Genomic DNA, 14,613 nt, shown 5'->3' with positions numbered 1-14,613 from the left:
TGGGTTTATTTCTACATTATGAAAATGTACTCATCATCTGAGATGGAGGATTTGCCATCAAACACTTTATATATTAAAAATATTTCACCATTACAGAAATAACACCATATAATTTTTAGCACTTTTTTTTTTGTTTTTGTTTTTTCCTAGTAGATCACAGAAACCTTCTGGCCAGAGCAAACCTTCTGGCCAGATGTTTCACTTCTCTTCTGCTTTTTTCCCCCCATTAGTCTATTTTATTGTTGACCAGTTAAGTTTTTGCTGGGGTTGAAAAGCTCTGTATGGAACATATTCTTATATGTTCCATATAGGGCTTTTTTCCATATTCTTATATTCATTATATGGAACTATTCCAAGAGATTTATTGCATAATTGTTACATAATTTGTAACTGGCTGCATAACAGTCTTGCTCTTAGGTTGAGTATGTTCAGTACACACTGAAATGGAAAAAGAAACAATTTTCATAGGCTTGATAAAATAAAGCAGTAGAATCTTAATGGAACCCTTTGGTATCCCTCTGAAGAAGGCTAAGATGTTTAAAGCCCTTTCCCTTAACCTCCTTTGGGCATTGCATGCTATACTTGTCCTGATATCTTGTTAATGCATTTGGGAATTTACTGCTTTTTTGGTGACAAATAGCAGTAAAATGAAAATTGTTTTTCTCTGATGGGAATAATTTAGCATTATTCACTTGCTCATATTTTATTTGGTATGTTAAATGTTCAGGAAGAAATATGTTGTGTTTTGTTTGTAAATTCTGTAGTCTGATGTTTAGCAGAATAATTAGGAGATGAAGTCTTTGATTTCAAAGCTCTTTTTCATCTGTGTAGTTGAAATCATATTTTTTATTTACTTTTTTTGCAGCACTGTGCTGTGGCTGCTGTGCATCCCAAGCGGAAGCAAGTTACAGAATTATTGCTCAGGAAAGGAGCGAATGTTAATGAGAAAAACAAAGAGTAAGTTTCTGAAATTTTCAACATTTTTCAAAGGACGCAGTCATACTAGGAGCAAAAAACTAATTTATTTTTTTTTTGTCTAGTTTCATGACACCTTTGCATGTTGCAGCTGAGAAAGCCCATAACGATGTCATGGAAGTTCTGCATAAACATGGAGCAAAGGTAAATATGCTTAAATGCATGTCATTTATGGCAGAAGGCAAGGGGGAATGTTATATTGGTTAAATACAGTTCTAGTTTTTGTGATAGTTGTTGTGCTTTCTTCTGTTATGTCTCATGCTTCCCATGTTAACCATGAAGGGTGTTTATCCTAAATGAGTACAGGATATTCAGGAACCCCGTTTAAAAATTAAGTCTTCTCTCCAAGTAACTGAGTATAGGCTTTAGGTGTTCAGATTACTCATTTTTAATGACTCTTGAAGTGTCATGACAGTGTCTTTGAAGGTGGTGTTTTGTTTAAAAAAAAAAAAAAGATTTAAGGTGGCAAACTAATGAAAACGTGGCTTCCATCCTGTTTTGTTGTATTGCTGGATGGTTGGGTACATCTTATAGCTAGCTCCTTGCCTGAACTTACAGATACATGGGAAAATTAATATGTTCAGAAAGACATTGGGCTTTCTAGTGGTACAGAAAACAAGGATTAAAGTCTTCTAAACCAGAATGATTGTTGTAAAAATAAAAAATAATATTAAAAAAAAGGACCTGCAATAATGCAAGTTCATTAGTATCTTGGGCAAATGCAGAAATGTCATGGATGCTATTTGGTTTATTGTATTTCTAAAGGATACTGTTGAAACCAATCTACTGCAAAGGAGAACAAGCTGCTCTAAAGTTATGTTTGCATGACAGAAGGTAGAGTCCGTCTTCATGTTGGTAGCAGAAATGGCTTCGTTCTGCTCTGCTAGAAGGATCTAGCTTTATGGATCTTTACATAACATAATTATTTCTGTGTGTTGGAGTAGCAAATTTCAAGACCTTGACTCTGGAAATATTTGTCCTCTACGTAGACCCATGCAACAGAATCAAATGCTTTTGAATAATCTCACTGTGTAATATAATTGTGAACGTGCTGCTCAGGGACGTAGTTCAGTGGTAGACTTGGTAGTGGTAATTTGATGGTTGGACCTGATGGTCTTAAGGGCCTCTTCCAACGTAAATTATTCCATGATTTCCTTCCAAGATTTCAAACTTGCTGAGGGTGCATTCAGTCCCACTGTCTATGTCATTGATAAAAGTATTAAACAGCACTGGTTCTATTCAGTTTGAAAGGAGAGTTTGAGCTCTATTTGTATTTCTTTCAGGAATCAGATTTATATTGGCATCTCCTCATTGTCAGGTTGACTTAAATATGCAAAGTGATTTTCATTTGGAAATAAATCCTGCTGCAGTCAGCCTTAGTGCAATACATTCTTGGGTTCATTTTAGACAAGTGCTGCATGGTTGGTGAGAGCAGATCTGCTTTAAAGTGGAGGTGCTACCATTGAAATTGCCCTGCAAAGTCTAATTCTCTTTCCTGAGGGAAAGAACAGCTTCGTTTGGTGTCTGCCTTCCTCTTGGTCAGCTGCAACCCAGAAGTGAACAGGCATGTCTTCACATGGCTGCAGTTTTTCTGCCCCAAGAGTTGATTGTTGGCAAAGATAATTATTTGGAGGTGAAAGGAGACCTGCGTAAGATAATACTAACAGTTTCCCAGGTCACAGTTGGTACGGTGTGGGTGTCTTGCTGCTGTTCTTCAACGGTTTGTTCAGCATGGGAATTTTTAATACAGGAAGACAGCATCACATAAAATTTTAATTATGTTTCTCTTTCTTGGTCTGTGCTATGATCTACTTCTACAATTCACAATTCTCATTTCATCCTGCCCTGCATTTCTCTAGACTGCTGCTCTTCTCCATGCCCTTACCAGTAATGAAAGGTATCTGGTGTCCTAAAACAGATGAGTGTCATCATCTGAACAAAATGCGAATTTGGGACATTCAGCATTCATTTAATACTTATGAAAGCAAAGAGTTGTTATTTAAAACAAAAAACTTTTAGGGGAATCCCATGAGAGTGTCATGAGCTGAGCATGGGCAGAAGAAAACAGAACTGTTCTCCTAATCAGTCTCACTGTCAGAGGGGTTTGTGATCCAAGAAATTCCTACCTCACCAGCCTGTAGAATTGTTCAGAGGTATACGAGATTTTCAGACAATATCAAATCACAGTCCACTTTATTATGTGGTAGCTCTTTGTTATTTCCTATGGCTTGATATTGCTGTATTGCAGGTATTTATATATTGTTAACCCTTCTCAGGTAATATATATTGGATATGTAGTTACCTCCCCCCAGATTTAATTACATGGAAATACAGTTTGTTTTTTCACTGGTTTTCATGGAATGTCGTAGAATTTGCAGGCTGCATTTTAGGTGAGAAAACCTAGAAAAACCTTTGACTGCTGCCATCACAAAGATTTTGAGAAGGTAAAAGGTAAAAACATTGTTTTTTACAGTAACAGAGTCTATTATGCATGCAGTTCACAGCCTGCAGTCTGTAGGCTTGGAAACAGATAACAGGTTCTCAGTTACTGCAGAGAATACAGAGTAGTTCTATATTTCATAGTCATTAAAAAAAAAAAAAAAGGAAAAAAGAGAGCTGCTGGACATCTGCATTTAAGTTTGTCATGAATGGTTGCTAGGTACAAAGCATCTTCTTGAAAGGTTTTCTATATTTTTTCCCCTTCTTCTTAAAATTATTATTCTCTTCCTTTCTCTGATACTGAGCCCATGGCAATGCTGCCAGTTATTTAGATTCTCTGTTAGATCTTGATAGATAGGTTTCTATTATTATTACTCCGTTTTGTCTGCTTATATACTCCTATCTTGGATAGATTTCTATCCACTTTAACTTAATATTTCTGTAAAATTACAAACCATTCACCGTGTATACATCTTCTTTCACTACCCCTCTCCCCCTCACCCTTAGAATTCTTAATCTGACATCTTTGTTTTAATTCTTGGTAGTGAGTGTTAATTCCTCTTCTGAAGATGACAGAGGATAATATCTTTAAAGGTAGAAGATCTCTGAATTGTTTACTTAATTATTTACCTCTTTCTCTTCTTCTGTGAGAGTTGTTTTTGCACAAGGTTAATTTTTGTCAAATTTGTCAAGAGCTTGGTCGCTATTTCAAGTATGGTTTTGGGTATCCTGTGTTTTGTAATAGCTGTGCAAACAAATAACCTGTTTTTTTTAAAGACAAGAAAGCATCTGCAGAAAATTGTCTTTGCATTGGAGTGTTTATATATTTTGTCATTTGGTTGCGTTTAGTTGCAGCACGGATAAATTTGTATGCCAAGAAGTTCCTGTTACTGTTCTTCTTATTAAGGGCATGGACAGGTGCAGGCTTTTAATTCTAATAATGTTTGATATTGCTGCTGATTTTTCAGATGAATGCACTGGACACACTTGGTCAAACAGCATTGCACAGGGCTGCTTTAGCAGGTCACTTGCAAACCTGCCGGCTCCTGCTGAATTATGGCTCTGATCCCTCCATCATCTCTTTACAAGGCTTCACAGCAGCACAGATGGGAAATGAAGCAGTGCAACAGATACTAAGCGGTAGGTAAAAATTAAGGCTTGGGTATTTGAACTTCAGCTTCTCCCTTTCTTTTAAAGCTGTGGATCTTATTTCTTTTTCAACGCAAGAGACTTAATATAGTTTGTTCATCCCTCCCTTCTGCCATTATGGGCACACATCTACGTTGCTCTGTGTGATGCTTTTTTAGGAAACAAACTCACAGCTGCTCAATTCAGAGATTTTGTGCAAAATGGAGATAAAATATCTTGTGGATTTATATCATGCTGCTCTAGGGGAATATTAAAGGAAGTCAGGTCTTTTTTTATTTTTTTTAATAACAAGTTCCAAGAAAACTAAAATATTGACAAACATGAGAACCCTTTTTCCTCTCATCAGCTACCCTTTGGGTACTCCATACTTCAGCAGTCAAAAGCAGAATGTTATTTGTGTTCTACAGAGTGGGAACAGAGTCCTGTGAGATAAAGGCACTTGCATCAGATATAAAAACAACCTAAGTATTTATGCGATCAGTATTTAGAGGGTATGATGCTTATGGTTCTCTTATAAAAGATCCCAGGGTTAACAGTTTGGGGATTTTTTCTAACAGCGTAACCACTTCCTAAAGAGAATTTCTGGTCATTGGTTCCAGGCACCTCACCAGCTTCGTAGCAAGTACAGAGTGGAAAGATATTAATTCAGGTGCTGAAATTAGTATGTGTAATTCTGGGTGTGCAGTGGGGGCTCTTGCAGTTTGCTGAAGTAGATGAGAAGCTGCTTTTGAACTTCATCTAAACTTTGAATCCGTCCAAGTGAACACACAGGTTTTTTGAATGCATAAATGTCATTCTTACCATATGTGGGATTAGCAACACATTGAAATTCCATACGGCAGAATGATGTCAGCTCCAGAGCCTAAATCTGACTGGTTTACACTGAAACAAAGGCTCCTTATTCAGCTATTTAGGCAATATGAACTTGAACTTCACTACTCCTGTGGTATTTTTACAAATGCCAGCAGACATCTTCCTAGTTTGGAACAAATTGACCACAAGTTAATATAATTATAACTTAATAACCCTAAAACATCTTTTTCTGTATGTAGAAAGTACACCTGTGCGTACTTCTGATGTGGATTATCGGTTGTTAGAAGCATCCAAAGCTGGAGATTTGGAAACTGTGAAGGTAGGTTTGAGCAACTCCTATTAATTTTTCATTTTATTGTTGTGCAAGGCTCATCAAAGCCTCTGCTACAAGGGTTGTGGACGTAATGCCCAGTGGATGATAAATCATAAAAAATGTGAAGGAAGATCTCTTAATATTTTTTTCTGATAAGCTGGGCATTGAGATGTGCTGAGGTGTTTCTCTGACTTGTGAATTCTCTGAGAATTATCACTCATACAGCCATAATTCCTTCATAAGGACCCTGTGAGCCTGAGAATCACGGTTTAGTAGAAAGAAGCCTTAGGTGTGTGATTCAATCAGGAGGCAAGCAAACAAGTTAGCAGGTAACAGAGTTAATGTTTTAAGCCATCCTTATCAGAAGAAAATTAACAGTCATGCTATGGAATGCCAGCATCACAGGAAGGTTTGATATTATCTTTCATACTTGGTCAATGGGCAAAACAGCCTGCAGATAGACCATTCTGCACACAGTCTCACCTTGAACTTCAACGCATCAATATTAATACACATTAATATCCAAACAGCACCTGTTTTGTGCACCAGCAGCTCTTTTGACTGCCAAATTCAATATTTCTAGTTTTATGAAGACAGCATGAGATGGAAATGGTCACTTGTCTGGAGAAACTTACATGGCACTTGATAATTCATTTTTACCCTTCTAATATGTTACGAATGTCTTCATACTGCTTCCATCATTTAAGACCTATTTGTTAGAAAAGTACTTTCAGCCATACATTTGGAGAAGCTCTATTTTTAATTTTGTTTATATGGAAAGAAATTTCCATACGATAAAATGGTATATACAAATAAATGGACCAAATTTTCTGTTAGGGTATTTGATGAGGCCTAGTTCTTTTTGTGTATTTTCTAGTTATTTTGTTTTTTTGTGTGTGTGTTTTTGTTTTGTTTTGTTTTGTTTTTTTGGTGTGTGTTTTTATTTTTTGCTTTTGGTTTTGTTTCATTTTTAGTTCGGTAGTAGATGTTGGTTTCTTCTTTTGTCTTCCAGCAACTTTGCAGCCCTCAGAATGTGAATTGTAGAGATTTGGAAGGCCGTCATTCAACACCACTGCACTTTGCTGCAGGATATAACCGTGTATCAGTGGTGGAGTATCTGTTGCACCATGGGGCAGATGTGCATGCCAAAGATAAAGGGTACATTTTCATTCCATTATGTGCTCCTGTGTTTTCTGTTAGTGTGAGGTTTCTACCCTCTCTGTTCATTTGGGTTCAGATTTCAGCAACCATCATGTTTTTTTTCTCTTGAAAAGTTTTCTTTTTTTCTTCTTATTCTTCATTGTTCCTGACGTTCGTTGTAGGGAGACCGTGGACTATTAAAGTTCCATTTAACTTTCTGGCAAAGCCACAGTCAAGCACGTATCTGGCCAATGTAATTCTTGATCCTTCTCTTCCCCCTTTTGTCCATTTCAGAGGCTTTTGCTGTGCTTAAAAGCAGCCTCTCAGTTATTTCAGGCGATAAATTAGTTTTGAATTGCCTGACATAAAATACCAGGGTAATTTCTCTAATTCTGTTAGTTAGCTTTTATTATTAACTAGTTATTTTTGCATTGAAGTTGCTTGAAGCACTAGCAACATTGGTGCATTTAGAAGTCTCCTGTATGGGATGTGAAGAAGGATGATTATGTTCATTTCATTGATATTTTAATAACAAGGAAATAAAGCCATGAAAATTGGAGACTGAAAGATGCAGATTACTGTCCAGCAGGAGTGGGTATTTTATCTATTGGAATTCTGTATGATTGCATGTTGCATTTTATTGTCTGTAGTTATTAAAAAAAAAACTTTCTCTTTGATTAGTGGCTTAGTACCCCTGCATAATGCCTGTTCTTATGGACACTACGAAGTGGCTGAACTCTTAGTGAGGCATGGTGCTTCTGTCAATGTAGCAGACCTGTGGAAATTCACTCCTCTACATGAAGCAGCTGCAAAAGGAAAATATGAAATCTGCAAACTGCTATTAAAAGTATGTGATCTGGAGTTCTCAAGTATGTCTTCAAATGTGTGTGTATTTTGTTTTTTTTTGCTGGAGATCAGAATCAAAGTTAATTGCATTCAGTGAGTTCCTTATGGTTCTTTCAGTATTTTCATTGTACAGTTGTCAGATAGTTTGTGCAATATCTGTTCACTTACAAAGAATCATCAGCATGGTTACTTTTTCTAGTAGGTTTGTTAAGTTGCTCTGGCATGGCTTGCTGCTACTATTAGCAAAGCGTGACAAGACTCTCAAACTTTTTTGTTTAAAAAAATACACAAACCCTTACCCTATTCGTCCCTTTCTGAGACAGTTCATGCAGTTAAGCGAAACTTTGTAAATAGCTATGCAAGAGTGTGTTACGTAGCAGTAAATGAAAGTGGGTTTTATGTGGTCCTTGACATATAAAAGATTTTAAATTGTTAATGTATAATCTGTCAAGCTTCTGGAGGAAATGAAGATTAATGTACTGTGGATTCATTGTAATCAGCAGAAGCTGTAAAACACATGAGATAATGCCAACATGTTTCCATGAATTTGAGAAATTTTTTAACATACGGTCGTGACCTGTCTTGGGATGGTAAAAGAGGGTTCTAGAGTGGGTTTTCTTACCAATGCTCTTGCCTGGTTTAGCCCTGTGATTTCATGTCTCTCAGAAATTCAGCATTTAAAATATGAATAAGAATATGGGTAGTCTTAAAAGGTTCTTCCCCTTGCACTGCGTTTTCTTTTACTGCTGCAAAGCCCCACTGTTTCTCACCTATCTCATCAATTATTTTATCTGATTACCCAAAAAGCGTTTGGAGGGATAGCACATCAGCATGAAACACATCTGCAGTGGAAACCAGAAGGTATTCAGAAATACCTGTGGAGCTGGCACAGTGATGGCCCTGGTAGTACCACCTGAACACCAAAGTTAGCTCAAGCTATAGGAGCATTCATAACCTGCCAAGCATAGTGTTGCTTCATAGGCACTGGAGGTCTCTGGAGCTTTCTTACCATTTCATTGGGAACATGGCCATCTTTTATGTTCAACTTGAAGGGTCTTGAATGAATGTACCACAGGAAATACAGAAATGATGAAATCTTTCTTTTAGAAATCACTCTTGCACGAGAACTAATGTGCCCTTAAGATGACACCGTTTTGTAAAGGCTCTGGGTGTTCGTGGATACATGCTTACACTGCAGTTTACTCAGGGCTCCTACTGCTGTGTGTCTCAGGCCAGCTGGCGGTGCTGGCAGTTCTGCTGAGCTGTGGATGTTCAGGCCGACTTCTCCTGACTTGTGCTCTTTCTGTCCTGTTCTGCTTAAAGATTGAAACAATAACATACAGACATTTCTGGAGAGACTTTCTTTTCAACACCTTGCTTTAAAATGATGCCTTTGTTTGCATCCTTGTCTTTGAAGGAGTCTGAGAAGATATTACCTCTTCACTTAGGTATTTATTCTGGGAAGTATCTGAATACTCTCGTTCTTTCTATATTTAAAATTAAGGGATCTAGGATTGAATCTGGGAGAAGTTATAGCAATTTTTTAAAGGTTTTGTGCAAAAAAAAAAAAGTTCATTTGCCAAAAGCACTAGAAATGTGGAGTTGTGCATAATCAGTACTGTCTCTTTCTGTCCCTTGCTGCTTACCCTTTTCACCCTGAACATTGCTGTAATCCTTGTAAGTACAAGGCAGTTAATTCCTTCTGCTCTCCCCATCCACAGTCATTCTCTGTGGGTCGTATTAGCACATCTTTGCCAGCATCACCAGTGAGAAATGACAGGGTAGACTCGCTGGTGGGGGTTAGACCACGGTGCTTGATTATTCTGAAGGAGCCAGCCAGAGAACTACAACACCAGCAGCTGCCTGTGCCTTAGCTGTATTTGTTTTTCCCACTGCTGCTGGCAGTGAAAGAGAAGAGAGCTGTCCTCCCACAAAATTGCACGTAGACGTGACTCATGCCATATGCTGTAGATGTTTGTTCCCCTCCTTACCCCATGTCCCAGTACTGTGTGACTATCAGTGACTGCTCTGCATGTTTTACTAACACAGATATGCTGCAACAGTCTTCCAAATCCACTTTCTCTACTGCTTTGCAGGACCTGTAAACTGCTTAAGACCTTGCTGTTACATAACAGAAAGTGTAGAAATGAGTATTTTTCTATTTACTAACTCAAACAAGTGCCTTTTGATAGCAGAGTGGTATTTAGTGACATGACCTGACTTCACAAGCTGGGGATGGCCCATTGAGGAAACAGGTGTGCAAACCAGTTTGAAGGAGTAGGCTAGGGCTGATACCAACAGGTATTACCAGCAGAGTGAATACCAACAGGTATTTGCAATGTGAAGCTTTTCTTTAGCATCTTCCGTGGCATTGGGATATGACTACATGCAGGGTGTGTTCCTGAAGCTGCTTCAGTTGCAAGAAGGACATTGGCAGCTCTCACAGAGCACTCCTGTTCCTGCCTGTGGACCTGAGATTCATACAGGTGTGCTGCAGACCAACACATTAGGCTTTAGCTCCTGAATTTATTGTATACAACTGTATACATCCGAACATAAGCAGTTGGTACTTCATGATGGCAGATTGGCAAAATCCCTCGCTTCCTATCCGGTGCCACAAAATAATGATACGCTTACATGTCCTGCTCATGGCTGTGACAGTAGTATTCCACTTTGCTCTTTGCAGCATGGAGCTGATCCAACCAAAAAGAATCGAGACGGGAACACTCCTCTAGATTTGGTGAAAGAAGGAGACACAGATATCCAGGACTTACTGCGAGGAGATGCTGCTTTGCTCGACGCTGCCAAGAAAGGGTGCCTGGCACGAGTGCAGAAGCTGTGTACTCAGGAAAATATCAATTGCAGAGACACCCAGGGAAGAAATTCAACTCCGCTACATCTTGCAGGTGGGTGACTTACCAGCTTTCACAGCATCAGAGAATGATTAAGGTTGGAACGGACCTCTGGAAGTGATCTGCTCAAACCCCTCTGCTTAATCAGGAACACCTACAGCAGGTTGTCGAGGAGCATGTCAAGGTGGCTTTTGAAGACCTCCAAGGAGGGAGATTTTAGTTTGGTTTAGCTCTCCTAATACTCAGTTTCTTTTCTTGTGTCCTTTCTACAGCTGGTTACAACAATTTGGAAGTAGCTGAATACCTTCTTGAGCACGGTGCTGACGTTAATGCCCAGGACAAAGGAGGATTAATACCCCTACATAATGCAGCATCCTATGGGGTAGGTACAGGTACTCTTGCTTGTGAGCAGACCACCAGAGAACTCATAAAAAAACATATTCAAAGCTGGTTATTTTGCAGTTGTTTTGCTGTGAACAAATTCAGCCTCTGATGGCATCGAATACTTGTTGGGCTAAGCGAACCCTGTTTGCAATCCTATAGATCTAACTAAACAGCACAGATTCAGGTTTAGCAGTTTGGAAAGATCACTAGAAGGTAACCTTTATGCAAGCAAGTGGATGTAAAGCATTCAGAAGCGTTAAATTTGGGGTGACTGCTGAAACAGGCAAGATCTCAAGTTGGTGCTGAAAGACTTGTATGAAAGGAAGAGGGGATCATATCCAGGTGATGGCAGGGAAGTAAAAGTCTGTTACAGCTGGGCTCTGGCAGGGAGCTGCTGCCAAGCAGGACAAGGCTAGGAGTCTACGGCTTGGAAGCTGCCGTGTAGCACAACCCAAGGGTGCTATCAATCTATGGTAGAAGGAGGGTCAGCTTCCAAAATAGACAATGTTAATGCTACCAAGTTTGCGGTATTAGTGTTGCCCTGGGACGTGTCTGCTACAGTGGGGTTGCAACAGGTGATTCAAACCATTCTGGATGAGGCAGGCCCCCTTTTCTCCATCTGTGCATGTACCACTTGCACAGATGCCTGACAGATTGCTTGTAAACATATGTTAATTGTGGTGAGGTGAGAAAGAAACATATTGTGAGCAGTTGTACAGAGATGGTGCATGAGAAGATCCCAGGAGCATACTTAGGGTTAGAGAGAGGACACGAAGCTCAAAAACCAGTGGTTTTGATGGTCTGATGATATGCTTTGTCCATTTCTTCATGACCGTGGCACAAGAAGAGCAAAATGTTGTAGAGGTGATGTTAATGGATCCACAATTCACTTTCTTTGGAGAGCCACATGGAAAAAAGAAAATGAAGTGCAGTGTTCACCTTGTTTCTAAGCAGATAATGTATCAATAAAATACAGCCTGCATCATTTGCATTGATTCTCTATGTCAGTCAGGGCTTCCAGTGTCCTAAAGAGTAAAAAGTTCCAAATACTGGTTTAGAAATGCCACACAGAATGCTTTTATACTGCTGGGTCCTAATACCAAGCAATTATGTTCATCTGCATCTACCGTAAGTACTAAATGCCCAGGACATTGCTTAGATGTAGAGGTACATTCTGATGCGAAGATGGTGCTCTTTTAGGGCACAGCAAACCAAAGCACATGTCCTAAGTGAAAGTAAAATGTTCCTTACTGGCACATGGCAATATTAGATTGATTCAAGCTGACAATCATACAAAAAAACATAATGCCCATCTCATTTTGTTGCCTTGCTTTTTGTCGGAAAAGCGAATGAGGCTGTTTTGATGCTCTTCTGTGTGCTTTTCCTGTGGTGCCCCACACTTCTGAGCTGTCATCAGCCCATTCAGATCTCTTTCATGGGAGGTAGAGAGGAGAAGAGTGCTGGTTTCAGACGTTCATTGCTGGCAGGTTTCACAGACTAAACCTTTTCCTCATCAAGTATTTTCTCTTCAGTTCTCCCACCTGGTGCTTCATTCAGCACGTCCTTCAATAGGGTTTCATGTCATGTGGCAGAGAAGACACAGGAACGGCGATTGCTTTAAAAGTCTGGAAGACAGGAAAAATAACGTCAGCAGTCTTTTCAAACCACAGTTATTCAGAGAGCAAGCTTTTTCCTGGAGCTGCTGAGAGTCACTTAATTGCTGTTGAGAGGGAGAATGAAATCCATTGGCAAAAGTATTTGTGCTTCTGCATACAAGTTGCATGTTTCATGCTGCTACCCACTCACTCTGACTACCTGCTTTTTTTTTTTTCTAAGCTATATTCCACAAGTAATTTTAGTGGTCAAAGAGAGAAAAAAAATATTCTTCAGTTTTCTGTTTACTTATTCCAACATAGGAAACTTCAGAGATGGATATTGAAGGAAGAGTGAGGTTGTAAGATCGTTACTTTTATAACCTCCGTAAAATAGCTGTCCCCTTACAACATACTGAGTTTTATCAATTACATTTCTCTCGCAAAATATGATTGGAGAAAGGACAAGTTTGTGTTGCCTTGGATGGGTTCAAGGTCCTGCAAGAAAGACAGTTCAGTAAAGCTCTGCATGCAAACATCTAAGTGGTGGCTCAGCAGTATCCCACATTGGTGTTTAGAGCTTCTAGAATTGTATCGCAAATGTTGCAGCACCATAAATTTGTGTTTCCAGTTCAAATCTCTACAAACGTTTTGAAAGCTAATTCTGTAGATGTTATACTGGATAATGTATCAGGTCTGATCCTGCAGCTGGCACGTCCTGCTTAGCATGTACTTTGGGTGATTCAGCACAAATGTAATTCTGTGCCTGTGTTTGATCCTGTATGTGGGTGTTATTAAGGTGTTCTTGTGTTTTCTAGCACGTGGATATTGCAGCGTTGTTGATCAAGTACAATACGTGTGTAAATGCAACAGATAAGTGGGCGTTCACACCATTGCATGAAGCAGCCCAAAAAGGAAGGACGCAGCTCTGTGCTCTGCTATTAGCTCATGGAGCAGATCCAACCATGAAGAATCAAGAGGGTCAGACACCACTAGACCTGGCTACAGTAAGTTCTCCTTGGAGTGCTGGCTGCAGACTACTCTGGCTGATTTGCTCTGCAGATTAAATGGATTTCTGTGCCTCCATGGCATCAGTGGTCCTCAGTTTTCACTGTGTTGAGGTAGAAGGGAATGAACATTTCCAGGATGTGTGTGTTTGTGATTTCTTTTACCCACGGGTCCAGTCTGTTTTCTTTAGCTGAGCCTTTAACATGGTTTGAGACTTAAGGTTCACTCCTGGGAGCTCTTTTCTCGTTGCTAGAAGTAAAGCTATCTGAAATGTCCCCAGTGACAGTCAGTCTGTGTACTGTTTGTAATAATTTCTTTGAACCCAGAAGGAAAATGAGATGAGGCAGAATGGGGTCGTTTAGAGGATGATTATGTTCAGTGCCTGCATATTACCTCCGTTCTTTTTTTTAAAGAACTCCAAAACAACATCCTAAGATTTGTGGGTAGCTGTCAAACCTTTCCTAAAACTGGCACCCAAAATTTTCTTGTTAGTGGTGGCAGTGGCAGCTGGTTAGAAAGCCTAGTAAGGTTGTGTGAATTTGTATGTCCCAGCATAAATATTATTAATGGAATCGATGCTGCAACGAAATTGGATGCTGTGGCCAGTTCATGTGCGAGAATCTTTTAAAGGATGTTGATTCATTTAGGCGGAGTTCAAGGTAAATCCTCCAGAATAATCTGAGCTCTGGGAAACTTGCTTTGTGATGAGAGATACAGGAAACCTATTTGATTTCTCTGTGGGAAAGTGAAGGTATTCTTAATCATCTGCTGTGAGGACCTGCAAAGAGGAAATTCCTGAAGAATGAGGGTCTGGCTTAATGTAGTCAACAAATACATTTTGCAATCCAATTTTAGCCAAGTTTATACTTGTCCTGTAGCCCCTGTCTTTTTTGTTTGTTTGTTTGTTTAAACACTGTAAGAGGTTATTGTAGCAAATAATACATTGCTATAATATTCTATGGGAGCAGTGGAGTTTTTCCATTGAAATTTTGATCCAGTGCAAAATGCTCGACCAGTAATTGAGACCAACAGAGAAATTGAGGTGGCGTTGCACAGCCTAGGTTGCAGAGGATTTCCGATGAAGTTGCTGCATTGCTATTCC

General features: G+C 39.3%; 1 protein-coding gene across 2 annotated transcripts in view; it reads left to right on the top strand.

The window, feature by feature from the left end:
• Positions 1-14,613, top strand: part of TNKS (tankyrase) — a 101,053-nt gene that overhangs the window by 73,405 nt on the left and 13,035 nt on the right. For both annotated transcript variants that reach the window (XM_068681664.1, XM_068681665.1), the window contains exons 10-18: positions 866-957; positions 1,041-1,119; positions 4,383-4,554; positions 5,616-5,695; positions 6,702-6,847; positions 7,511-7,676; positions 10,362-10,581; positions 10,800-10,909; positions 13,322-13,510. In XM_068681664.1, coding sequence (XP_068537765.1) covers positions 866-957; positions 1,041-1,119; positions 4,383-4,554; positions 5,616-5,695; positions 6,702-6,847; positions 7,511-7,676; positions 10,362-10,581; positions 10,800-10,909; positions 13,322-13,510 — 1,254 coding nt within the window. The remainder of the gene's footprint in view (positions 1-865; positions 958-1,040; positions 1,120-4,382; positions 4,555-5,615; positions 5,696-6,701; positions 6,848-7,510; positions 7,677-10,361; positions 10,582-10,799; positions 10,910-13,321; positions 13,511-14,613) is intronic.

The sequence above is a fragment of the Anas acuta genome, chromosome 4 (genome assembly GCF_963932015.1).
Source record: "Anas acuta chromosome 4, bAnaAcu1.1, whole genome shotgun sequence".
Taxonomy (NCBI): Eukaryota; Metazoa; Chordata; class Aves; order Anseriformes; family Anatidae; genus Anas; species Anas acuta.
This window is presented reverse-complemented; position numbering and strand designations above follow the sequence as displayed.